The 27,753-nt window shown below is 43.2% G+C and overlaps 1 protein-coding gene across 4 annotated transcripts in view; it reads right to left on the reverse strand.

Moving 5' to 3' along the window:
* Positions 1 to 1,181: 1,181 nt before the first annotated feature.
* LOC115207734 (intermediate filament family orphan 2) overlaps positions 1,182 to 27,753 on the reverse strand; it is a 41,573-nt gene continuing 15,001 nt past the window's right edge. Inside the window, exons 2-9 of one of the 4 annotated variants that reach the window (XM_029775170.1) lie at positions 14,217 to 14,277; positions 7,036 to 7,131; positions 6,201 to 6,251; positions 5,504 to 5,674; positions 4,990 to 5,141; positions 4,138 to 4,348; positions 3,725 to 3,823; positions 1,182 to 3,324 (exon numbers count right to left, since the gene is read on the reverse strand). In XM_029775170.1, coding sequence (XP_029631030.1) covers positions 3,091 to 3,324; positions 3,725 to 3,823; positions 4,138 to 4,348; positions 4,990 to 5,141; positions 5,504 to 5,674; positions 6,201 to 6,251; positions 7,036 to 7,131; positions 14,217 to 14,277 — 1,075 coding nt within the window. In that variant the 3' untranslated portion in view covers positions 1,182 to 3,090. The remainder of the gene's footprint in view (positions 3,325 to 3,724; positions 3,824 to 4,137; positions 4,349 to 4,989; positions 5,142 to 5,503; positions 5,675 to 6,200; positions 6,252 to 7,035; positions 7,132 to 14,216; positions 14,278 to 27,753) is intronic. The other 3 variants (XM_029775171.1, XM_029775174.1, XM_029775173.1) reach the window with 3 other exon arrangements.

Consider the following 27,753-nt stretch of genomic DNA (forward strand, 5'->3'; position numbering starts at 1 on the left):
GGGGCAGGTAGCATTCTCCTGGCATCCGCAAAACTCAGATTTGTTGGTCAGACTGCCAGACAGTGAAGCGTGATTCATCACTCCAGAGAACACGTTTCCACTGCTCCAGAGTCCAATGGCGGCAAGCTTTAAACCACTCTAGCCGACGCTTGGCATTGCGCATGGTGAACTTAGGCTTCCGTGCGGCTGCTCGGCTATGGAAACCCATTTCATGAAGCTCCCGACAAACAGTTATTGTGCTGACATTGCTTCCAGAGGCAGTTTGGAACTCGGTAGTGAGTGTTGCAACCAAGGACGGACAATTTTTACACGCAGTCCCGATCTGTGAGCTTGTGTGGCCTACCACTTCGCGGCTGAGCCGTTGTTGCTCCTAGACATTTCCACTTCACAATAACAGCACTTAAAGTTGACCGGCGCAGCTCAAGTCAGTTCCTCATTTGAGGAACTGACTTGTTGGAAAGGTGCCACCCTATGACGGTACCATGTTGAAATTCACTGAGCTCTTCAGTAAGGCCATTCTACTGTCAATGTTTGTCTATGGAGATTGCATGGCAGTGTGCTCGATTTTATACATTTGTTAGCAACAGGTGTGCCTGAAATAGCCGAATCCACGAATTTGAAGGGGTGTCCACAAACTTTTGTGTATGTAGCGTATGTTATCTGATTTGTTCCCTTTGTAGAAATGACATCGTGAGACATCATTAGAAATAAGGGCATAGGCCTAATGGTTACCAGCCTACACTGTATGGTGCAGTAAAGGACCAACAAAAACATGGCTTTCGTCATGCTGGTTTTAAATCTTATACAATGTATTTTGATGATTAGCTGGGAATAAGGCCTCTCCCTAAATGTTATCTGTTATGTGTCTGGATATTTTACTATGGTTTAGGAAATAATACACACTAGACTGGTTGGGCCAGCCTTTTTGTGTCAGATGAAATAGTTAAGTGTCCTGACCATTTTGACCATCCATGATCGTTAATACAACAACAGAGAATATTTAATTTCTGCCGCAACACGTACAATGTAATTTCATGGACTATAGGCCCATTTAAAGCTACGGGAATTGATTCCGATCTCAATGTCTCTTGATTTAAGAAATTGAGAATTGCAACACTATTGTACTGCAACTATGATGTGCCTCTAGTTGAAATGTAAAACAATTCAGAGAAACAACCAAATGCAATAGCCCCTCTTCCCCATAGAGACAATGCAATGACAAATGTAATTATTAAAACCCTCATCATACAAATAGCACTTTTCACCTTGATTCTGCAAACTAACAACATTTCATAAACCAATTGAAAAATAACTTGCAGAAAACCTCTCCCAATCCTTGTGCGTTCATCAATTTCGTTAATTGATTAATTCAATGAAAATCATTAGACTGAATGTAATACAACAAAATGAATTACGTATAGCGCATTATGAACAGAAAGGCATCTAGGGTATACGATCACATGCCAACAGCCCTCTTATCACAGGAGGCTGCTGAGGGGAGAACGGCTCATGGAATGGCATCAAACACCTGGAAATCATGTGGTTGATGAATTTTACCATTCCACCTATTCCGCTCCAGTTATTGGAATGAGCCCGTTCTCCCCAATTAAGGTGCCACCAACCTCCTGTGTCTCTTATATATGTACAAACAATTCTAAGCCCAATCCAGGGCACATGACAATGGGACAACGGAATATGATAGGCTGGACAGAAGGGAGGGGAGTTTTTGTGAGACGCCATCTGAGGTTCGTCGCCCGGATTGGCAAAAATATAACCCGAATATGGCATTGTACAGTGTATAAGTTAGGAATTGTGTTAGCAACCAATGTTCATGGTGTTGCCAGTTTCCGTGATTGTTTTGTGTAATATATCTTCCATACCCTCTCTCTGAGAGGACAAACAGATTACCAATTACTCTCAACAGCCCTTTGGACTTACCAAAGAGTAGCCCAAGGGACAATCAAGAACTTAGTTCTACCAATCATAACATATACATTTTAGGGGAAATTACAAAATGTAGCTGAAGCTTAGTATGATAGTGATCAGCAAAAGGCAATACAAATCAAAAACAGCATATTTGCTGGCACCTTGTTCCATATTATTTTCGATAATCTTTTCCATGTTTACAGACATTAAATTAACATAGGTAGGGAGGGAAGGGGTATGACTTTGACAAAGACAACTAGGGGTCACTGTTCCAACATTTCCCTTTTTGAGACAATTCTGCGCCTTCCACTTCGGAGAACACACATGAGCACTCTGAATGACAACTAGAAAACACCTGCCCAGCTTAAAAAGGCTAATCATAAGGGAAAAGGGTAGGGAAGGTCATCCTGAAATAAGGCTAGCTAAATTGCATAGAGCTTGAACAATGCATTATGCAGCAAAGGGCTGTGCTCCGTTCCCCAGTAAACACTGGTAACCATGGAGAGTCCAGTCAGGCTGTTTTGTTTGTATTGACTCTGGTGAGAACATTTCAATACCCAATTGTACATGTGCATGTACAGTGTACTGCATGTGAATGATCCATCTACATCCATGGGGCACATGCAAGTAGAAAATTGAGTGATTGCTCTTGATTTGTGATTATTAAAAGACCTCAGGCATATATTCTCACTGGTGAATACTGTTGTGTATGTTGTTCCCTGTTGACCAAATGGACTGTCCGCCTCAGGCCAACAGATTGACGATGGTGACAGTGCAACTGTTTCGAATATGCTAATAGTGAGCCAGTACGACTGGTTTGATAAGGTTGACTGTTTTGCTGGATGTTCTTGTGAAGCTCTGATTAGGTTGAAGAAACCAGCAAGGCAGCACTGAGGAAGAGAGCACAGCTGACACTATATTGTATGTGCCACCTCTGCCTTATAATACTTGTGAAGCAAAGGAACACCGTGCCCCTCCATCCCTATGAGAACAGAGACAATAAGCACCAGTTCTAGGCCTGGGAGAGTGGGACAGACCCTTAGGACCATCAGGACCCCCAGCCAAAAGTGCCAAACGGGCCAACCCCCAAGCAGGGTGGAGCTCTGTGAGCAGCTATACGTCAGTGAGTGGAGGAGTGAGGGGCGGTGCCAGGCAGGACAGCCATCAGCTGATTGGCACCTCAGCCTCTCCATCCTTGTCCAATAGTTCGTCCTGGATCTCGTCAGTATTCCCTGAGTCGCTGCTGGCCACCGAGCTGACAGAGGGAGAGTTCCTGCCCCCTTTGATCATCCTCCTGCACGTCTCCATCTGCACGTCCAGACCACGCTTCATGCTACACATCTCCATGTACTCATGCAGGTGTCTGTTCATGTCACTCTTCGCTGTGGCTAGCTCCATCTGAGAGGGAGAGAGAGATGGAGGAGAAAGGAAGCCAGAGAAATAGAGAGAAGAGGAAAGAGTAAGGAGGACAGAAGAGAGAGGGTAGGGAGGAGAGAGAGATAGACATCAGTGACATTGAGCTGGGACAGGTGCCAGCCCTGCCAGGGACTGAGTCACTCTGGCCAGATGAATGGTCACCGGAGTCACAAATCAAAACCAAACAGCAAGAGGGACAAAACAACCAACAAATCAAAAGGCAGTCGTTGTCCTCCCATGTCCTGTTACTCGACAGGTGTTTCTGTTAGATGCAATAGATCTCTAACAGGTAGATACATCTCAGGGGATTTCATTCTCCTCTATTTTTGTTACTGTACCTCTGTCACATTCTCGCTCTCATACACACACACAGCCTGTTCACCTCAATCGCGCCAATGGTCTCCTGGTACTCCTGCTCTCTGGTCTTGAATAGTGATTCTGTCTCATCTATGAGGCTGCCCAGGCTTCCATCCTGAGAGACCTGGGAAGAAGCAATGAGGATTAGCTAAAACACTCTCATTCACTGTTTGGATATTGCATTTCATTTCTCAACTGGAGCATAACAATGGGCAGAATTTGACCTCCAAGTCAAAATGAAAAGACGTTATTTTACTGCAAACATTTGTGTTTGCCGAATATGAATGGATGGGAAGTATGGGAGGTAACCGACTCTCAATGCCCTCCTGTACCCTTGACCATTAGTATATCAGTAGGTAGTGGTAATTTAACTGTTTTAGATTTTTCCTGTCCATAAGTATCGTTGACATTTACTGTGTGGTATCTAATCCAACTCACAGGCTCCTCTGTGTTGCTGGTGGCTGCGCTGGTGGCTGCGCTGGTGGCTGTGCAGTTTGATGCGGTGATGGCACTGGGTTGTATGTTATAGTTGGTGAAGTCCTCCCATAGCAACAAGGTCTCGTCATTCTCTTCCCACGTCAGGCTGTCACAGTCGTCATCAATGTCAAACGTCTCCCTCCTGGCAACACAATTATCATCTGAACAATGTCTGTGTGGCACAGAGACAGGAAGGAAAAGAGAGGGAGGAAAGGAGGAGAAACAACAGGCAACACATTCACAAGAGGTCCAAACACAGAGGAGAAAGAAAGATCCATAGAGAAGACATGCAGGAAAACAGACTAGACACAGCGTTTGAGAAAGACTTGAGACAGTGAGACGTTTTAGTGGAACACAAATTATACTTTTATTATTCACACCGATACTCAAAACTACATTTTCGGCATACATTTACACAAAGAAGACATTCTGTAATGTAACGTTCTCATCTAGCTTTTGGTGGCCCTACTGAAAACAAAATGAATGCCACACTCTGCATTAACACTAGATGGGAGTAAAGGACAACATTATAGAAATACAATGCACCACTGGGGTGTGTGTGACACAGGAGGTTGGTGGCATCTTAATTGGGGAGAACGGGCTCATGGTAATGACTGGAGCAGAATCAGTCGAATGGTGTCATATACGTCAAGCACATGGCTTCCATATGCTCCGTTCCGGCCATTACTATGAGCCGTTCTCCCCTCATCAGCCTCCTGTGATGTGTGTGCGCACATGTGGAGGGGGTCATAACGAAGCCAGCTCGTCTTTCTGGATAGCTGTAATGAGTGTGCGTGTAGAAGGCTGACTCACAGTTGGTTGAGCATTCGTTTCATTTCATCAGTGATGTTAAGAGGGACCTCCTCCTCCTCTGAGGTACTGGTGCTGGGGTCTGCATCCATCTCAGAGCTGTCCTCATCAGACACAGGCCTGCGCTCCTTCTTCCTGCAGCACGCCATGGCACCCTGGAACACACATAGCCCCAACCAGGTTACTCACTCAGTGCATCAATGCAGGACAGAATTTTGGGCAATTTGTCTATTCTGATATTAATAATTTAGGCAGTACCATGCACCACCTAAAAAGCCTCTGGTCTGATTCTGGCTGGATTCATATCTTGGCTTTGGCCAGTAATGTCGGCGCAATGGAAAGTCAAAACTTCAGTTCACCACTGAGCAGGGATTGTGTGTGTATGGGTATGGTGAAAGGGTCAATGAGCATTGTGTTTGTGGCTGTGTGTGTCTGCCTATATAGAAGAGAGTGTAGCAGCAGCACACTGTTAGCTGTTGCAGACTGAGGCCTAACATACAGATAGATTGATACACACCCTCTCTGGGAGCGACCTGGCCGGGCTGACGCTGAACATCTTGGACATGTCCTCTGAGTTGCGCTGCTGAGCCACGTCACACAGTTTGGCGGTGATGTCGATGCGCCGGCAGATGTCCATGTCCACTCGCATGGCTTTCTCCTGGATCTTAGAGTCCAGGTCAGACATTTGCTGGAGAGGAAGGAGAGGTGTCTGTTGTTGGCTGTGAAGCAGTGAATCATCCACCCAAAACCTCCACTTACTGTACTCAACAAATGTCTAAAGGCATTTCAAAGCTATAGGACTGATATGAATAACATGAGTTACATGCTGAGTTCATTCATGAGTGGGTATCTGTGACTGACCATTTGCAGCAGTATTAAAGTCAATTGAATACACTGTGGTTAGATTGCAGACCCAGCAGAAACCCACATCCAGTCAGTCTGGGTCAATAACACATCATTCAACATCTCTGTGAAGGTCCAAAGGAAACATCCTACACTCCAAGGTGAATTTGATCACTGCTACATCTCATGCTTCTTTTTGCCACTCAATAACTTGCAATTACTCTAATATGCTAGTTATGACCAAGCAATTCTATACTTAACTGTCTACAACACTCACAACACTGTTTCACAGTAGTGTAGTAAGGGAAAAGCTAGTATTTTGATTCTAGGGTGAAGGGAAGTGGGAAGGCAGGAATAGAGGTATCTCTTACTTTCATATCCAGATCCCTCCTGACATATTGGGAACTCAGACGTCGACCGCCCTTAATAGTGAGCAACGACAAAGTACACCTTTTCAAAGGACACGTCCCAAATCAGTGTTTATTCACTACCCTGGAGGTCTATCAGGTCACACTGTGTGTTGACTCATATGTACTGCATATATCCTTCTCTGACTACAGATGTGTGTCATGAGGAGGCAGCTGCTATTACCCATAATGCCACTAACTGACATGGCCAGTTAAACACAGAAGTAAATAAGAGAGGGAGCCAAGCTAGAATGGTTTCAACGGAAATCCAAACAACTCCTTGCTAATTTTGTTTATTCATTCCTGACCAAATGAAAGCGAAGGCTTGGCCAGCTACAATAAATTACAGCCGTTACACTAGATGCAAGCTCCATGGCAAAAATAAGGTGCTACGCAGATATAGCGTAAGGTCCTGCTGATCTACTGTGTGTTTATGAACACTTGTTATCGGAGCATTCAATGAATACCTGCCTGAAAGGCCCTCTTGCAATTGCGGCAGAATATGTTTCCACTGCTGGGTAAAAATCCAAATAAGGAGGGGTGTGAATCTGCTAGCCTGTCCTGGAGCCCAGTCTCTGAGTGTTCAGTATGATGAATGAAGCCCTAAGGACCTCTACAGTATGACTGACAACATCTATCACCACCTATAAAGAACAATACTACTGTCAATACAACCAACGCTGTTGTATTGTTGAGAATATAATTGGCATCATTTGAACAGGAATATGACTGTGGTGTCTGTTAGTCTGTGACAGTGCTGCAGTGGAGTGTGAAGGGAAGGTGTGTATGTTATACTTACATCGCTCATGAGACTCTTAAAGACCACCAGCTCAGCCTTCAACCTGTCCACCTTCTCATTCAGTTCATCCTGGATCTCCTCTGACTCCTGAGCACTCTGAACACACCACACACACACACACAGTTGAAGTCAAAAGTTTACACCTTAGCCAAATACATTTAAACTCAGTTTTTCACAATTCCTGACATTTAATCCAAGTAAAAATTCCCCGTCCTAGGTCAGTTAGGATCACCACTTTATTTTAAGAATGTGAAATGTCAGAATAATAATAGAGATAATTTTTTATTTCGGCTTTTATTTCTTTCACCACATTCCCAGTGGGTCAGAAGTTTACATACACTCAATTAGTACTTGGCAACATTGCCTTAAAAGTGTTTAACCTGGGTAAAATGTTTTGAGTAGCTTTCCACAAGCTTCCCACAATAAGTTGGGTGAATTTTAGCCCATTCCTCCTGAAAGAGCTGGTGTAACTGAGTCAGGTTTGTAGGCCTCCTTGCTCGCACACGATTTTTCAGTTCTGCCTACAAATATTCTATAGGATTGAGGTCAGGGCTTTGTGATGGCCACTCCAATACCTTGACTTTGTTGTCCTTAAGCCAGTTTGCCACAACTTTGGAATTATGCTTGGGGTCATTGTCCATTTGGAAGACCCATTTGCGACCAAGCTTCATGATGCCATCTATTTTGTGAAGTGCACCAGTCCCTCTTGCAGCAAAGCACCCCCACAACATGATAATGCCACCCCCGTGCTTCACGATTGGGATGGTGTTCTTCGGCTTGCAAGCCTCCCCCTTTTTCCTCCAAACATAACGATGGTCATTATGGCCAAACCGTTCCATTTTTGTTTCATCAGACCAGAGGACATTTCTCCAAAAGGTACGATCTTTGTCCCCATGTGCAGTTGCAAACCGTAGTCTGGTCTTTTATGGCGGTTTTGGAGCAGTGGCTTCTTCCTTGCCGAGTGGCCTTTCAGCTTATGTTGATATAGGACTCGTACCCGTTTCCTCCAGCATCTTCACAAGGTCCTTTGCTGTTGTTCTGTTGATTGATTTACACTTTTCACACCAAAGTACGTTCATCTCTAGGAGACAGAACGTGTCTCCTTCCTGAGCGGTATGACGGCTGCGTGGTCCCATGGTGCTCATACGTGCATACTATTGTTTGTACAGATGAACGTGGTACCTTCAGGCGTTTGGAAATTGCTCCCAAGGATGAACCAGACTTGTGGAGCTCTACAATTTTTTTCCTGAGGTCTTGGCTGATTTCTTTTGATTTCCCCATGATGTCAAGCAAAGAGGCACTGAGTTTGAAGACAGGCCTTGAAATACATCCACAGGTACACCTGCAATTGACTCAAATGATGTCAATTAGCCTATCAGAAGCTTCTAAAGCCATGACATCATTTTCTGGAATATTCCAAGCTGTTTAAAGGCACAGTCAACTTAGTGTATGTAAACTTCTGACCTACTGGAATTGTGATACAGTGAATTATAAGTGAAATAATCTGTCTGTAAACAATTGTTGGAAAAATTACTTGTGTCATGCACAACGTAGATGCCCTAACCGACTTGCCAAAACTATAGTTTGTTAACAAGAAATTTGTGGAGTGGTTGAAAAACAAGTATTTACACAATTCAAACACATTCCCCAAGCACATACACTCAAAACACATGCAGCAAAAACACACATTCTTATTTACCATATTCGAGACAGCACGATATTGAATATGGCCCCAATCTATATTTTTATATTATTCAGTGGAATAATTGTAAGTGATAAAGATGGATTAAGGACATTACAGTAGATGCCGAGGGGGACTACATACAGAGTAAATCACACTAAGTAATCAACTGATATCCTTTATCAAATTACTATCAGAGAGCAGATTTCCTGTTTCACTTCCATGCTAAACAACATCTGCCTGTGTGAGCTCAGAGAGGTAAGAGCCCCCCAGGTAATTATTTTCACTTCCAGCATTCTGCTGAGCCATAATCCAACACAAACCCAGATGCTGCCGTTGATCGATGTGTCCTCGATGGTTGTGCAGAAAGATGGGGTTGCTACTATACTAGCACCTGCAGAGGTGTTTGATGTGGCGTAGGGAGCATAGTGCCTGCCTTTGGCCATGATACTATAAACTCAAATTGTATTAGTCACATGCACCGAATACAACAGGTTGCCATACCTTACAGTGAAATGCTTACTTACGAGCCCCGAACCAACAATGCAGTTGAAAAAAAATATGAGTAAGAATAAGAAATAAAAGTAACAAGTAAATAAAGAGCAGCAGTAAAATAACAATAGCGAGACTATACACAGGTGGGTACCGGTACAGAGTCAATGTGAGGGGGCACCGGTGGGTTGAGGTAATATGTACATGTAGGTAGAGTTATTAAAGTGCCTATGCATAGATGATAACAACAGAGTGGCAGCGGTGTAAAAGGGGGGGTAGCAGAGGAAACAGTCTATGACTAGGGTGGCTGGAATCTTTGACAATTCTTAGGGCCTTCCTTTGACACCACCTGGTGCAGAGGTCCTGGATGGCAGGAAGCTTGGCCCCAGTGATGTACTGGGCCATTCGCACTACCCTCTGTAGTGTCTTGCGGTTGGAGGCCGAGCAGTTGCCATACCAGGCAGTGATGCAACCAGTCAGGATGCTCTCGATGGTGCAGCTGTAGAACCTTTTGAGGATCTGAGGACCTATGTCACATCTTTAAAGTCTCCTGAGGGGGAATAGGTTTTGTCATACCCTCTTCACGACTGTCTTGGTTTGCTTGGACTATGTTAGTTTGTTGGTGATGTGGGCACCAAGGAACTTGAAGCTCTCAACCTGCTCCACTACAGCCCTGTCGATGAGAATGGGGGCGTGCTCGGTCCTCTTTTTCCTGTAGTCCACAATCATCTCCTTTGTCTTGATCACGTTGAGGGAGAGGTGGTTGTCCTGGCACCACATGGCCAGGTTTCTGACCTCCTCCGTATAGGCTGCCTCGTCTTTGTCGGTGATCAGGCCTACCACTGTTGTGTCATCGGCAAACTTAATGATGGTGTTGGAGTCGTGCTTGGCCGTGCAGTCATGAGTGAACAAGGAGTACAGGAGGGGACTGAGCACGCACCCCTGAGGGGCCCGTGTTGAGGATCAGCTTGGCGGATGTGTTGTTACCTACCTTTACCACCTGGGATCGGCCCGTCAGGAAGTCCAGGATCCAGTTGCAGAGGGAGGTGTTTAGTCCCAGGGTCCTTAGCTTATTGATGAGCATTAAGGGCACTACGGTATGGAACGCTGAGCTGTAGTCAATGAATAACATTCTCACATAGGTGTTCCTTTTGTCCAGGTGGGAAAGGGCAGTGTGGAGTGCAATAGAGATTGCATCATCTGTGGATCTGTTAGAGTGGTATGCAAATTGAAGTGGGTCTAGAGTTTCTGGGATAATGGTGTTGATGTGAGCCATGACCAGCCTTTCAAAGCACTTCATGGCTACAGACGTGAGTGCTACGGGTCAGTAGTCATTTAGGCAGGTTACCTTAGTGTTCTTGGGCACAGGGACAATGGTGGTAGTGTACTTAAAACATGTTGGCATTACAGACTCGGACAGGGAGAGGTTGAAAATGTCAGTGAAGACACTTGCCAGTTGGTCAACGTATGCTCGCAATACACATCTTGGTAATCCGTCTGGCCCTGCAGCCTTGTGAATGTTGACCTGTTTAAAGGTCTTACTCACATCGGCTGCGGAGAGCGTGATCACACAGTCTTCTGGTACAGCTGGTGCTTTCATGCATGTTTCAGTGTTATTTGTCTCGAAGCGAGCATAGAAGTAGTTTAGCTCGTCTGGTTGGCTTGTGTCACTGGGCAGCTCTCGGCTGTGTTTCCCTTTGTAGTCTGTAATGGTTTGCCAGCCCTGCCACATCCGACTTGGACAGGGTTAGGAATACGCAAAACGTCAGCCTTGTTCTCCGGCGCCATCTTATCCACTGATGTGACCAACAAGCGTCAGAGCCAGTGGAGTACGATTCGATCTTAGTCCTGTATTGACGCTTTACTTTTTTATGGTTCGTCGGAGGGCATAGCGGGATTTCTTATAAGCTTCTGGGTTAGAGTCCCGCTCCTTGAAAGCGGCAGCTCAAGAGGCAGTTTAGCTCAGTGCAGATGTTGCCTGTAATCCATGGCTTCTGGTTGGGGTATGTACGTATGGTCACTGTGGGGACGACGTCATCGATGCACTTATTGATGAAGCCAATGACTGATGTGGTGTACTCCTCAATGCTATCGGATTAATCCTGGAACATATTCCAGTCTGTGCTAGCAAACCACTCCTGTAGCTTAGCATCTGTTTCATCTGACCACTTTTTTATTGATCGAGTCACTGGGGCTTCCAGCTTTAGTTTTTGCTTGTAAGCAGGAGGATTGAATTATGGTCAGATTTATCAAATGGAGGGCGAGGGAGAGCTTTGTATGCGTCTCTGTGTGTGGAGTAAAGGTGGTCCAGAGTTTATTTTCCCTCTGGTTGCACATTTAACATGCTGATAGAAATTTGGAAGACGGATTTAAGTTTCACTGCATTAAAGTCCCCGGCTACTAGGACCTTGTCATGAGATACTCTACTTCAGGTGAGCAAAACCTCGAGACTTCCTTAGATATCGTGCACCAGCTGTTATTTACAAAAATACATAGTCCGCCGCCCCTTGTTTTACCAGACGCCGCTGTTCTGTCCTGCCGGTACAGCATATAACCAGCTAGCTGTATATTGATAATGTCGTTGTTCAGCCACGACTCTGTGAAACATAAGATATTACAGTTTTGAATGTCCCGTTGGTGGTTTAATCTTCCGCGAAGGTCATCGATTTTATTTTCCAAAGATTGCACGTTTGCTAACAGAATGGAAGGAAGTGGGGGTTTATTCGATCGCCTACGAATTCTCAGAAGGCAGCCCGCCCTCTGGCCCCTTCTCTCTACCTTCTCTTCATGCAAATGACAGGGAACTGGGCCTGTTCACAGGAAAGCAGTATATCATTCATGTCGGGCTCGTCGGGCTCGTCGGTCTCGTTAAAGGAAAAAAAAGGATTCGTCCGTTGTGAGTAATTGCAATTCTGATTCCCAGAAGTCATTTTCGGTCATAAGAGACGGTAGCAGTAACATTAAGTACAAAACAAGTAAAGAAATGTTACAAACACAAAGAAACCCCAAAAAAAAGACCCACAATTGGTTAGGAATACGCAAAACGTCAGCCTTGTTCTCCTGCGCCATCTTATCCACTGATGTGACGATGGGAACTAATGTGTTTTATCTACAGAGACACAGGGAATAGTGGTGAGACAGTGACATTCAGGTCTGCTATGTGAGCTATCCAGGCTCTTTTATAGGTTATTTTCTGACATCTCCCTAGCTAGCTAACTGTCTCTGGCCCAATTCAGTTGACAGAAACCTGCTCAAGGACATTATGGGTAAAAAGACCATAAGAAAGGAAGGATGGGGACAGGTAAGTAATTCAGCAGGAAATATATATTTTCAAGCACCTATAGGCTTTATGTGTCTCTGTCTTCTTTATGACAATGACCCCTTGAGAGGCACTATACTGTAGCTAGGAATAAAGTAGAATTGGATGTTTAGATTAGAGTGAATTGATGTAATAGTGAAGGTGACTTGACTTAAAACTTCTTTGGGATAGGGGGCAGTATTTTCACAGCCGGATAAAAAAACGTACCCGATTTAATCTGGTTACTACTCCTGCCCAGAAACTAGAATATGCATATAATTAGTAGATTTGGATAGAAAACACTAAAGTTTCTAAAACTGTTTGAATAGTGTCTGTGAGTATAACAGAACTCATATGGCAGGCCAAAACCTGAGAAGATTCCATACAGGAAGTGCCCTGTCTGACAATTTGTTGTCCTTCTGTTGCATCTCTATCGAAAATACAGCATCTGTGCTGTAACGTGACATTTTCTAAGGCTTCCATTGGCTCTCTAAAGCCGCCAGAAAGTGGAATGGGGTGTCTGCTGTCTCTGGGCAAAGAACAGCAGCAGAATTTGTAAGTGGTCAGCCTGGGGACAGTGAGACTGAGATGCGCGTTCACGAGACTACTCCATTTTATTCTTTCAGCCTTTGAATGAATACAACGTTGCCCGGTTGGAATATTATCGCTATTTTATGAGAAAAATAGCATAAAAATTGATTTTAAACAGCGTTTGACATGCTTCGAAGTACAGTAATGGAATATTTTGAAATGTTTTGTCATGAAATGCGCTCGCGCGTCACCCTTCAGATAGTGACCTGAACGCACAAACAAAACGGAGCTATTTGAATATAACTATGGATTATTTGGAACCAAAACAACATTTGTTGTTGAAGTAGAAATCCTGGGAGTGCATTCTGACGAAGAACAGCAAAGGTAATCCAATTTTTCTAATAGTAATTCTGAGTTTAGTGAGCCCCAAACTTGGTGGCTGTCAAAATAGCTAGCCGTGATGGCCGAGCTATGTACTCAGAATATTGCAAAATGTGCTTTGCCCGAAAAGCTATTTTAAAATCTGACACCGCGATTGCATAAAGGAGTTCTGTATCTATAATTCTTAAAATAATTGTTATGTATTTTGTGAACGTTTATCATGAGTAATTTAGTAAATTCACCGGAAGTTTTCGGTGGGTATGCTAGTTCTGAACATCACATGCTAATGTAAAAAGCTGGTTTTTGATATAAATATGAACTTGATTGAACAAAACATGCATGTATTGTATAACATAATGTCCTAGGAGTGTCATCTGATGAAGATCATCAAAGGTTAGTGCTGCATTTAGCTGTGGTTTGGGTTTATGTGACATATATGCTTGCTTGGAAAATGGCTGTGTGATTATTTGTGTCTATGTACTCTCCTAACATAATCTAATGTTTTGCTTTCGTTGTAAAGCCTTTATGAAATCGGACAATTTGGTTAGATTAACGAGAGTCTTATCTTTAAAATGGTGTAAAATAGTTGATTGTTTGAGAAAATTTAATTGTGGTATTTTAGTTGGTTTTGTATTTCGCGCCGTGTGATGACATTGGCTGTTGGCTAGGGGTTCCGCTAGCGGAACGTCTGTCCTCAACAGGTTAATGGTAAGTTGATGTAATGGTGGTGAATTGTTGTAATGGTGAGGGTAAATTGATGTAATGGTGAAAGTGAATTGATGGTTAATGTCTACTAACCTCCTGCATTGATTCCACCATGGACTCCATATGCTCTCGTCTGTTCAGCTCCTCTTCCCATCTACAACACAGAACACACAGATGGTCAGTTACCTGCATTTACATGACTATGCTTATACATGAGTATTGTAATATATACACACACCTTATAGACCTTTGAAGTATATTTTAGTTCTATTAGTGTGAAGAGAGTCACAGATAGTAAAGACATACACTATATATACAAAAGTATGTGGACAGCCCTTTAAATTAATGGATCCAACCATTTCCGCAACACCCGTTGCTGATAGGTGTATTAAATCCAGCACACAGCCATGCAATCTCCATAGACAAACATTGGCAGTAGAGCTCAGTGACTTTCAACATTGTACCGTCATAGGATACCACCTTTCCAACAAGCCAGTTTGACAAATGTCTGCCCTGCGAGAGCTGCCCCGGTCAACTGTACGTGGAAACGTCTTGGAGCAACAACGGCTCAGCCGCAAAGTGGTAGGGCACACAAGCTCACAGAACGGGACTGTCTGTCCTCGGCTGCAACACTCACTACAGAGTTCCAAACTGCCCCTGGAAGCAACATCAGCACAAGAACTGCAACACACAAGCCTAAGATCACCATGTGCAATGCCAAGGGACGGCTGGAGTGGTGTAAAGCTCGCCACCATTGGACTCTGGAGCAGTGGAAACATGTTCTCTGGAGTGATGAATCACACTTCACCATCTGGAAGTCCGATGGATGAATATGGGTTTCGCTGATGCCAGGAGAACTCTACCTTCCCGAATGCATAGTGCCAACTGTAAAGTTTGGTGGAGGAGGAATAATGGTCTGGGGCTGTTTAATGGTTTGGGATAGGCCCCTTAGTTCCATTGAAGATAAATCTTAATGCTATAGCATCAAATTACATTCTTGACAATTCTGTGCTTCCAACTTTGTGGCAACAGTTTGGGGAAGGTCCTTTCCTATTTCAGCAAGACATTAAATAGTTTGTTGATATCAGTGTGGAAGAACTTGACAGGCCTGCACAGAGCCCTGACCTCAATCCCACCGAACACCTTTGGGATGAATTAGAACGCCGACTGCGAGCCAGGCCTAATCGCCCAACATCAGTGCCCGACCTCACTAACGCTCATGGCTGAATGGAAGCAAGTCCCTGCAGCAATGGTCCGACATCTAGTGAAAAACCTTCCCAGAAGTGTGGAGGCTGTTATAGCAGCAAAGGGGGGACCAACTCCATATTAATGCCCATGATTTTGGAATGAGATGTTTGATGAGCAGGTGTCTACATACTTTTGGTCATGCAGTTTATGTGTACCACGTCTCACTCACTCAAATGCAAGGGGCTGAAGCTCATTGGCTAGAACTGTAGGGAAAATAGCGCAGCACAACTTCAAGAAAATGGTTGCTTTCATACTAGAGATTGAGGCTAATTGAGGTTAAATCAATAATTCTACCCATAGATTATGCATATGCAATGCATTTGGAAAGTATTCAGACGCCTTGACTTTTTCCACATTTTGTTACATTACAGCCTTTTTGTAAAATGGATTAAAGTAGTTTTTTTCCCTTCATCAATCTACACACAATGCCCCAAAATGACAAAGCAAAAACAGGTTTTTTGAAATGTATAAAAAATAAAAAATAAAGAATACATTTACATAAATATTCAGACCCTTTACTAGGTACTTTGTTGAAGCACCTTTGGCAGCAATTACAGCCTCAAGTCTTCTTGGGTATGATGCTACAAGCTTGGCACAGCTATATTTGGGGAGTTTCTCCCATTCTTCTCTGCAGATCTTCTAAAGCTCTGTCAGGTTGGATGGGGAGCGTCGCTGCACAGCTATTTTCAGGTCTCTTCAGAGATGTTCGATCGGGTTCAAGTTCGGGCTCTGGCTGGGCCACTCAAGGATATTCAGAGACTTGTCCCGAAGCCACTCCTGCGTTGTCTAAGCTGTGTGCTTAGGGTCATTGTCCTGTTGGAAGGTGAACCTCTCCCTCCAGTCTGATGTCCTGAGCGCTCTGGAGCAGGTTTTCATCAAGGATCTCTCTGTACTTTGCTCCGTTCATCGTTCCCTCGATCCTGACTAGTCTTCCAGTCCTTGTCACTGAAAAACATCCCCTCCAGACGTGACGCTTGGCATTCAGGCCAAGAGAATCTTGTTTCTCATGGTCTGAGAGTCCTTTAGGTGCCATCTGGCAAACTCAAAGTGGGGTGTCATGTGCCTTTTACTGAGTGGCTTCTGTCTGTCCACTACCATAAAGGTCTGATTGGTGGAGTGCTGCAGAGATGGTTGTCCTTCTGGAAGGTTCTCCCATCTCCACAGAAGAACTCTGGAGCTCTGTCAGAGTAACCATCGGGTTCTTGGTCACCTCCCTGACCAAGGCCCTTCTCCCCCGATTACTCAGTTTGGCCAGGCAGCCAGCTCTAGGAAGAGTCTTGGTGGTTCCAAACTTCTTCCATTTAAGAATGATGGAGGCCACTGTGTTCTTGGGGAACTTCAATGCTGCAAACATTTTTTGTTACCCTTCCCAAGATCTGTGCCTCGACACAATCCTGTCTTGGAGCTCTATGGACAATTCCTTCAACCTCATGCTTGGGTTTTGCTCTGACATGCTCTGTCAACTATGGGACCTTATATAGACAGGTGTGTGACTTTCCAAATAGATTTTTTTATTTATTTAACTAGGCAAGTCAGTTAAGAACAAATTCCTATTTACAATGACGGCCTACCCCGGCCAAACCCAAAACCGGATGACGCTGGGCCAATTGTTCGTCACCCTATGGGACTCCCAATCACGGCCGGATGTGATACAGCCTGGAATCGAACCAGAGTCTGTCGTGACTCCCCTTGCACTGAGATGCAATGCCTTAGACCGCTGCGCAACTCTGGAAATCATATCCAATCAATTGAATTTACCACAGATGGACTCCAAGTTGTAAACATCTCAAGGATGATCAATGTTAACAGGATGCACCTGAGCTCAATTTCCAGTCTCATAGCAAAGTGTCTGAATACTTATGTAAATAAGGTATTATGGTTTTTTATTTTGACTAAATTTGCAAAAACATCTAAAAACCTGTTTTCGCTTTGTTATTATGGGGTATTGTGTATAGATTGATAGATGAGGAGGAAAGTAATTTAATCCATTTTAAAATAAGGCTGTAATGTAACAAAATGTGGAAAAAGTGAAGGGGTCTGAATACACTGTATGAACTACACATAGACAAGTCCAGCCCAAAGCGGGAGGTTTAAAAAAATACTTTCTTAGTCGACAAAGTACCCGGCACATGTCTTTAAAAAGGCATCTACCAGAGCCTCATCATTCCATGGAATTCAGTGGCTAACATCAACGGAATAAACATTCCTTCCATCCACATCACACAAGGGGAAGAACTAAGCACATCCTACAGCTTGGGCAAGAACCTGGAAAGTAATGTCAACGTATGTGACCTCTAAAAAGATTAATATCATTGGAACAAGTCATTGAAAATATTTAAACAGCCAGAAAAGGAATATTGTTACTGAAGAAAACCTTCAGAGTTAATATTTGTATAAACCAGGGATGGGCCACTTTGATGGGGGTGGGGGCCACAACAAATCTGAACTAATCACGAGGGGCCGCAGTGGCTCGAGGGTCCACACATGAAGTTAAAGACAAGGGCTTGCTCTTGGGGGCCCCTAAATTACATTTTTGTTGCAGTTTTACAGCTAATTTCCTGCAATTCTACACATTTTGCCAGATAGCTTGACTTGCTAGAAAGTTATAAACAAGTTCAGGAAAAAGTAACTAAATGAAACATGTTTTATTATCAACTGAAACGTTTCCCCTGTCTTGAATGAAAAGCTCACATTTTCAATCTCCCAAAAATAAATGCGATTTCTGACGAGAGACTAGGCTCTCCTCCATCTTGTCTTGTGAAACTGTCCTATGCTCTCCATCCAGTAGCGGAACGTGATTGCATGAAGTTGACGTCCAGCGTAATGAAATATGTCACGATTTAAAATGGGGCATAACAGGTTGAAATTGCCAATGAACGTGCGTTTGACACTTGTGCTGCCTTAACGGCAGCCGAAAATAGAGACCCCAGTGTGACTCTAAACCACTTTATGGGCTATCTAACCAATGGGGGTGGGGGATGTGAACAAAACACCACAGAAATGCTGGCACATTTTTTTCGGGCCATGCCCTCAACATAGCAACAGGACCAGAGACAAACATACTCAAGTAACAATCATTCTACCACCGAGTTGAAGACATCTTTCAGATCTCATCTTTTGCTCTAAAAGCAATTTCTCTAATTCACCGTTGAATGTAGCATAAACAAAATATGTCACTAGAGCGTAGGCCTACTTCTATCTAACAAACCTAGATCTGTTGCTTTTCAGGAGCCACTGAATGTTGTCGACACGGTCTAATTAGCTTGAGAGAAGTATCCCTAGCTGGGTGGTCTCCAGCTCACACTGTGATTGAAGTGTTGTTCTTAAAACGCTGGCACTGCTACTTTACTGTGTCCAAACACCCTGCCTGCCACGGTAGGACTCCAAAGGTCATTGGAGTTCACAACTGCATCACATCCTCCCACGGCAGACAGAGGAAAACAGTCTGTCACAGCATCTGCATGTGCTCTGCGTCACTTACAATTTAGGTACAGTGGTGTGCCACTTCCCGGACGGGCACTATGTCATTTCCTTCACACTGTGTGGGAAATTGGAGTCTCCAACATAAATCTGTGTTCTACATTCAGATTCATTCCATCTCTGCCAAGCAACAGAGGAAATGGTCCTGTGGCAGAGTTGCTCCATCACTTCCAGGTTATGGAAAGATTCCCTGAATCACAGTAGTCATTAGATCTGTACTGAGTGGAAACTAAGGCATCCAAATAAACATTCTACCATAACTCTTCCAAACAGAGAGGACAGACACTACAACATGGGAGAGGTATTCTGTCTTCTGCCATAACCCCGCTCCAAAAGGACTGTTGGATGAGTTTTGCCTTCAGCTGGAGTCTGTGAAACGACCTGGAGTCTCCTTACAAGGACAAAGACAGCAGGAGACTATTAGCCTGACTGTCATCCCATAGACATCTGTCTGTGTAAGACCAGATGCCTGTTCTCCAGTCAGGCTGCTGTAACACAACCAGAGGACAGTCTGGACTCATACGTTGATATCTACAGACATGATTTATGAATATGTATTCCTACTCACATCTGATGTATAACAATGTAAAGGCTACATAAACTATTTCATTTGAATAACCAATCAGAAAAAAATCCCCCCCAAAAATGTCTGACACTGTAGAATGGTTCTAAACATGCCTAAAATAATGCAGGTCAGTGCAGACCGAGTCTGAGGTTCTCGTATCATTTTTCTGTACAGAACAATAGAATTCCAGCAAGACAAGACCTGCCAACGTACACTCCCGCCCAGTGTGGTGTGCCTAGGCAGCTTCATTTGCACGCGAGCTGTCTAAACCTTTATTCATCACTCTGCCTGAGGACACATGGAATCATAACCATTACCCAGCAAGCACGGTTTCTCCATCTGATGATATATTCTTGTTTTTAGTGGGTTTTTTATTATTTAAAAATTACATTTTTAGGGTGCATAGAAGTTGTTGTCGTTAAGTCGAGACATTTTCAATTTTCAGGTATTGGAGTAACAAAGTTACATGGTCAGATCTATGATGGCTGCTCTGCATTGATGAAGGAAAAATGCCCAAGGGATAAGGTGCTCTTTGCCAACTCATTCATTCCCCAAGTAACATCTTTATAAGGCCAGATCCAAGTTACTGGTCATCCTTTTTCCAGTAAAGCTCGGGCCTCTCATCATCACTGAGAACAGTACACAGGCATCTGTTCTCAGTGAATCACCTCTAAGTCACACTACACCATGTAAACCACAATTATGTGGTTAACCATTCACTCTGATAAATAAGTCTTCCACATCGACAAGGACTCTATTTTCATGTACATACAGTTCTGGGATTACAGTGCATTCCATGTGTCTCATTCATGAATGTCATGTAAAACATAGTACATTTTTTGCTGATGCAGGGACATTGGCTGGTTGTCCTTTCCTCAGGCTTCTCAAATGACATGGTGTTGGAATGGTTGGGGGACAATGGTAGAAACTACAGAATCAATTACAATATCAAATCAACACAAAATGATTTTTCTATATATAGAAAAATCTGATAACTGCGCATTGTTTCATAATTTGTCATTATTGACCACTGTTAGCAATAGATCACCATAATTATCATCAATACTGCCCATATGAGAGGTGTTAGTGTTGAAGGATCAATATGTCTGTATCATCAAGGAATAATAGGCCTTTCATCATCCTCCCTGACACAGACAGGACCAGGATGAACCTGGTGACAACACGGATAAATCACACCAGCCACCAAGGCCAGAACACACATACTGTATGTGATTAATCCTATGGAGCTCCATCCATGTCTCTGTACAGTATATCTCCCGCTCTGTGACAGCATCCCACATCCTCTCCATGCAATTATATCTATCGCATTGAGGGGGCTTCAGCCATAACTTACCTCCTGCATAGATTCATCTCAACAAAAGGAGCGGGCGGGGCGCTCGCAGGGAGGGCAGAAGGTGGGGTGCAGAGGGGTTTGACACAGGGGTTAAGATGGAAAATCCTGAAAAAAGGTGAGTTGGTTGTTTGAGTCAGAGGCTGTCTGTTGGGAGATGAAGATATATCTGAGGGGGTCATTGATTGTATGTCATCGGGCTGGCCCTGTGATCTATCATTTTCACAGAGTAGGGTACTAATGAGCAGTGGTGGTGTGGGTAGAGCAGCAGGCATATGGCCGGTTGTTCGGTCGGCAGAGTCTCCCCCTAGAGGCTGCAGGCTGGGTGGAGGGTGGGGGTCTGCTTGTGCTGAATAGCCAATAACCCCTCAAGGTCAGACCTCATTCGATTTGCCCTGATCTCATTCCCTGCTCCCTGCTCGACTCCATCCCCCTCCTCCCCTCCCATCACCCTTCTCCTTGTAGCCTTCTCGTGTCCAGGGAGACCATGCCACTGGCTGCATACATCTGATACACAGAACTACTGTACCATCATGCCTTATGCCACCATGTAGTGTACACTTTAGCCTATAAACAGCTGGTGGGGTCGTCATTCAATAAATGCTGGTGACCTGTTCCACACTCAGTCTTAAATATAGCACTCCTCTCTCAGACTGGCCACAGTCACAGCCAAAACTAAAAACATGAGGGTTGCTATGTGATGGTATTTGTCCCCAGGGCACCATTTCATTGGCCTGCTGGGAGTAACAGAATGTATTATTCTGAATGAGAAACTAACATAAGTATTGTGATAAAAGAGAGGAGCACCCACTGTATTGATTTCTTCTTAACTATGTTTTATACAACCTGACATTTCCAGTCCATAAACTACTCCAGAATTATAGAGAGCATCAGCTCAGATACAAAATAACACAATAATACATATTGCAATAAAATAACTGAAAAAACGATCAGATCAATACTGATGGTGATTTGGTGCAGTATTGTATATCGTGAATGAATATTGATCCTCATTGGAAAACTGGGTTAGATATGTACATGGTTCAATACTGTCGAGTGAGAAGTGGTTGAGTTCTGAGTGGCGCTGTGAGTATTATATGACTCAGCAGATTCCTCTGCTGCCGACCCTTACTGGGGAGGAAGACCACAGCCATAAATACTACACTTCAAATAGATCACGCTGAACCAGCTTGAACCTCCAATGTTCACTACACACATATCAATCACATTGAAAAAGACAAGCGGCTAGGAGGGTGAAGCCTGACATGACTCTAGAATAACCTTATGTCCACAAAAATGTACACCTTTTCTGTATTTCTAAGATGCTAAAAACTGTAGAGCAGCATGCTATGTGTGTGTGTGTGTCCCCATCATGCCCGTCTTAAGCCCCAGGCTAAAGTTGTGGGTGTGTGTGCATGCGTGTTCGTTCGTGCCTGTGTAGCTGTAAAAGGCACAGACAGTATAGTGCTTATTTATGCGACTATAGAGGGGACTGGATTAGATAGGTTTAACATAGAGGGGAGGAGGATGTACATATAGGAAAACATAAGCTGTGAGTTTGATGAATGTATTGTCTTTACACGCAGGGTATTATTGCTCCTTAAAATGGGGACGGGCAGCAACTGTAGCTCGTTACTTGTATCTGAGGAGTCAGTTGCATGTAGTTACCGGCTTGAAACTAGAGGTCGACCGACTATGATTTTTCAACGCCGATACCAATACTGATTATTGGAGGACCAAAAAAAGCCGATACCGATTAAATTGGACGATTTTTATATAAATATATATTTGTAATAATGACTTACAACAACACTGAATGAACACTTTTATTTTAACTATAAAATCTATTTAGTCTCAAATAAATAATGAAACATGTTCAATTTGGTTTAAATAATGCAAAAACAAAGTGTTGGAGAAGAAAGTAAAAGTGCAATATGTGCCATGTAAGAAAGCTAATGTTTAAGTTCCTTGCTCAGAACATGAGAACATATGAAAGCTGGTGGTTCCTTTTAACATGAGTCTTCAATATTCCCAGGTAAAAAGTTTTAAGTTGTAGTTATTATAGGACTATTTCTATCTATACCAATAGTATTTCATATACCTTTTTACTATTGGATGTTCTTATTGGCACTATAGTATTGCCAGTCTAATCTCGGGAGTTGACAGGCTAGAAGGCATAAACAGCACAATGCTTGAAGCACAGCGAAGAGCTGCTGGCAAATGCAGGAAAGTGCAGTTTGAATGAATGCTTATAAGCCTGCTGCTGCCTACCACCGCTCAGTCAGACTGCTCTATCAAATATCAAATCATAGACTTAATTATAATATAATAACACACAGAAATACGAGCCTTAGGTCATTAATATGGTCAAATCCGGTAACTATAATTTCAAAAACAAAACATTTATTCTTTCAGTGAAATACTGTTACATTGCACAACCTTCAATGTTATGTCATAATTATGTACAATTCTGGCAAATTAATTACGGTCTTTGTTAGGAAGAAATGGTCTTCACACAGTTTGCAACGAGCCAGGCGGCCCAAACTGCTGTATATACCCTGACTCTGCTTGCACTGAACGCAAGAGAAGTGACACAATTTCCCTAGTTAAAAGAAATTCATGTTAGCAGGCAAGAAAGGCATTGATGTTTATGGTTAGGTACATTGGTGCAACGACAGTGCTTTTTTAGCGAATGCGCTTGTTAAAGCATCATCCGTTTGGCGAAGTAGGCTGTGATTCGATGATAAATTAACATGCACCGCATCGATTATATGCAACGCAGGACAAGCTAGATAAACTAGTAATATCATCAACCTGTGTAGATAACTAGTGATTATGTTAAGATTAATTGTTTTTTATAAAGATAAGTTTAATGCTAGCTAGCAACTTACTTTGGCTCCTTGCTGCCCTCACGTAACAGGTAGTCAGCCTGCCACGCAGTCTCCTCGTGGAGTGCAATGTAATAGGCCATAATGGGTGTCCAAAAATGCAGATTACCGATTGTTATGAGAACTTGAAATCGGCCCTAATTAATCGTCCATTCCGATTAATTGGTTGACCTCTACTTGAAACCAGATCAAACACACTGGGCTTAAAGGAATTTAACTTTCAAAATACAGATAGTGTCACAGTATAATGAGTTTTGCAAAACGATTCACACTGCAACACTTTCTGTATTTTGAAAGTGCTATATCTTGAAAACATGATTGCGGACATGCAAACCATTTTGGGACTGTATCAACAGTGGATTAATGAAACAAATACCAAAATATACTTTGTGAGTGGTATTTTCCTATAAGCAATGCCAGGGGATCATCATTAAGAAAAATCAGGGACGCTGATATATGTATTCTAAATCCTAGTATAATGAAACTCCCTTTTCCATGCATCCCAGCACTAAGAAACCATTAAAAGGCAGGTTTTGACAACAGGCTCTGGGTACACTAAGGATACAGAGAAGGGCCTTGGTAGTCTGTAGTAAATAGTGATCTTACATAATTCAAATCAAATTGTATTTGTCACATTCGCTGAATACAACAGGTGTAGACCTTACAGTGAAATGCTTACTTACAAGCCCTTAACTAACAATGCTTAAAAAAAAGTGTAAATTATTTATTTTTATCTTCAATTTTTTGCTTAAAGAGAAGCAGTAAAATAACAATAGCGAGGCTATATACATGTGCTACCGGTACAGAGTCAATGTGCGGGGGCACCGGTTAGTCAAGGTAATATGTACATGTAGGTAAAGTTAATGTGAATATGCATAGATAATAAACAGAGAGTAGCAGCAGCGTAAAAGAGGGGCCCTTTGATTAGCTGTTCAGGAGTCTTATGGCTTAAGTGTAGAAGCTGTTAAGAAGCCTTTTGGACCTAGACTTGGCGCTCCGGTACCGCTTGCCATGCAGTAGCAGAGAGAACAGTCCATGACTAGGGTAGCTGGAGTCTGACAATTTTTAGGGCCTTCCTCTGATTCCGTCAGCTATTTGCTGATGAACCCACAAAGTGTATCTTTGAATTCATCAAAGTCTAGCTCAACAAAATACATTGCATAGACACCATAGGACATACCCTGGAGAGGGTGTAGTGCCGGATGGGTTGGAGCCACATTGTAACAGTCCTAATCCCATGGCCTTTCCTGGCCAACACCATGCATCACCACACACCACTCAACTATCCACACAATAGCAGTGTGTGCTAGGCTTGTCTGCAGTTTCTGCACTGTGTAAACACATTATCTAATCACTAAGCCACACAGCCAGCCATGACGGCCCTTCTTTGCCCCCAAGGGTGTATACTGTCTGTCTATTGGCTCTTCCACGGGGACACACCCAGTGAGAAGACTGGCAGAGCTCTGGTTCACTGCCTCATGTGTCTGCCAGACAGGTAATCTCACATACAATACAGGGCACTGGTGTGACAGATGTGATCAAAGAACAGCCTCGGAGGAAAAACACATAATTGCTCTATAGGGCACAGGTAATCATTTTTAATTAACAGTAACAATTTTAGGCTGCTGACATTTTATCTAAACAGGTAAAGACGTTAAATATGGGTGTGCAGGGACTTGTCACATTGGCACTGGCTGCCATTTTGAAAACACCATAAACTGATGCAAGATGCAGGAGACTATGTTACAAAGCATCCACACCTAATGCTTTGTTTTTCTCCTGAGTCTGCGGATTCTAAGGCTGGGCCACAAGGTTGAGACCCACTGCTGTAACGCTCACTCACAGAGAGATGCTGAATAATAATAGACTTCTACAAGGCACACAGAATAGATGATTGTTTTTCTCTTCTACAATCCATAAGGAACATATGGTTTTCTACAACTGGTTTAGCAGTTTTGTGTGATGTCTCTGTCTCTCCCTCACAGTCACAGGCTGGCCATTTCACTGTATCGTACACCAAAGATTGTGGCATTTCATTTATCCAATAAAAACAAGTTAAATGTTACTTTCATTCCAGGAAAGGGCATCAACATTTCCAGCACGTTGATGCCATGTTTTATTTATGAGGGGCTTGAGGGTAATGTGACAGAAAATCTTTTTTTTTTTTTTTTACTGAGGTCAGCAAAACCAACTCACCCTGCAGCCCACCCACCCAACCTCAGTTGAGTACAATTGAGCACACTCCTGCTCTGTACTGATGTTTCCACTATATAGATCTCACTTCCTGCATGGCCACATTGGAGCCCGACATATTGGCTGTCCTCTCCTGGCTATTGACTCAAGAGATATAGAGGGCCATTAATCTGCATGAAAGCAAGAGTTGAAAAAGTCAAACATAGTTCATGGTGGAAAATTAGCATGCCTTTTTGAAATGCTGTCTTAATTTAATAATGGTGCATTTCAATGGGATTTTCCATTTAACAAATGAGAGGGGAATTTGGGGAGTATTATGAAATATACTTTTAGGCCATCATTGTAAATAAGAACTTGTTCTTAACTTACTTGCCTAGTTAAAAAAAGATATATATGTTACGTCATCACTGAGACACACTCTCATGGCATGCTCAGGCCTGGTTTGGGTGGATAGACTCATTAGAGAAGACCTTTGGCACAAATCCTCCTTAAATCTGGGTGTGTACAGTATAAACCACGGGAAAGCCATGTATCTGCATTCCGTTATCCCTGTGTAAATACCCCATGGCACATCCCTTTTATCATCTAAGTACAAAGTGTAGAATAAATCAGAAGTCCCATGAAAGCATGACAGCTGTTTTTACAGGAAGTCAGCTTCCCCCCCATTATCATCCCACTTTCAATTCCCCTCACTCTCAACATGATCCATCATGGTTGTTTATCCCCTGGCTTAAAAAGGTACAGTAGGTCAAAACCAACAGCGTCCTAATTCAATATACAGTAGGTTACAAAGATCACTTAGAGATAAGATGAAAGACTGTCAATAAATTGAATGGTAGTTTAGAATGGTTCACAAGAGAGGTTGGTGGCACCTCAGTGCCTGCCCACAAAATTAGAACTTACAGCAAACTATATCTGAATGATTACTAAAGAGCAAGGCACCAATAATAAAACATATAATAGATAATCATTGCGTACAGTACATGTGTAGTCTGGCTTTTCATCCCACTGTCTCTCTCTCTGTTTGGGAGAGCGCTACAGAAAGCATGTCTACATCACCATGATGACCAGCCCTTGCATGGTGAGCCACTTAAATAGACATAATGAAAACGCTGCCACTGAAGGTGCATGTGCTCTCCATCCCACTGCATTAAGTGTATCTTAAGTGTTACTGTGTCTCTAAGACAGATATGTCTAGCCTGGGATAATGGAATGGAATATGTAAGAGATAGCTCTAATATCCCTGTCTGAGCTCACTCACCCATAACGAGACAAAATATGCTGACCCATATCGGTCCCTAATCGCCAGCACACCATCACAAAAAGGCTATTCTACCCTAAGCCCAGGCTGTGTAAGTGATTGAGGCTGTCTCTTTGTGTACTAAGTCTGGTAGCTCCTTAGCTGTCAACCAAGAGAATGTTTCTTCTGTGTTAATAAGATCTTGAAATACAGCAGAGATAGACTGTGTCTGTATACAGTGTCTGTTTCACTAACATGCACAGATAGAGACCCAAGTCCTCTGTACATCCATTGTACAGCAGTAGAATGCCCCTCCTGATGTGGGTCTACCACTGAATGTCCCTATCCACTAGGCTAGTCCATAGCCTCCTGCTATAGCGGTTAACAGTGGTTAGAAGAGACAGGTGCATTCCTGCACTTTCATACATGGCAGTGTGCCACTGCTCTCAGCTATATCGATGCCCATGAATAATCAGGAACATGGTGCACTCACTGAAAAAGCAGACACACAGAGGCAAATGAGGAAGAAAGATTCCATCACGTGACTACCCACCCAGAGTTTCCCCCAGAATCAATATGGAGACACCACACTTCCTTGTTGTGAATCAATATGGAGACACCACAGTCCCTTGTTGTCTCCTTCACACCAATGCACTCTTATCGTT

The sequence above is a fragment of the Salmo trutta genome, chromosome 14 (genome assembly GCF_901001165.1).
Source record: "Salmo trutta chromosome 14, fSalTru1.1, whole genome shotgun sequence".
NCBI lineage: Eukaryota > Metazoa > Chordata > Actinopteri > Salmoniformes > Salmonidae > Salmo > Salmo trutta.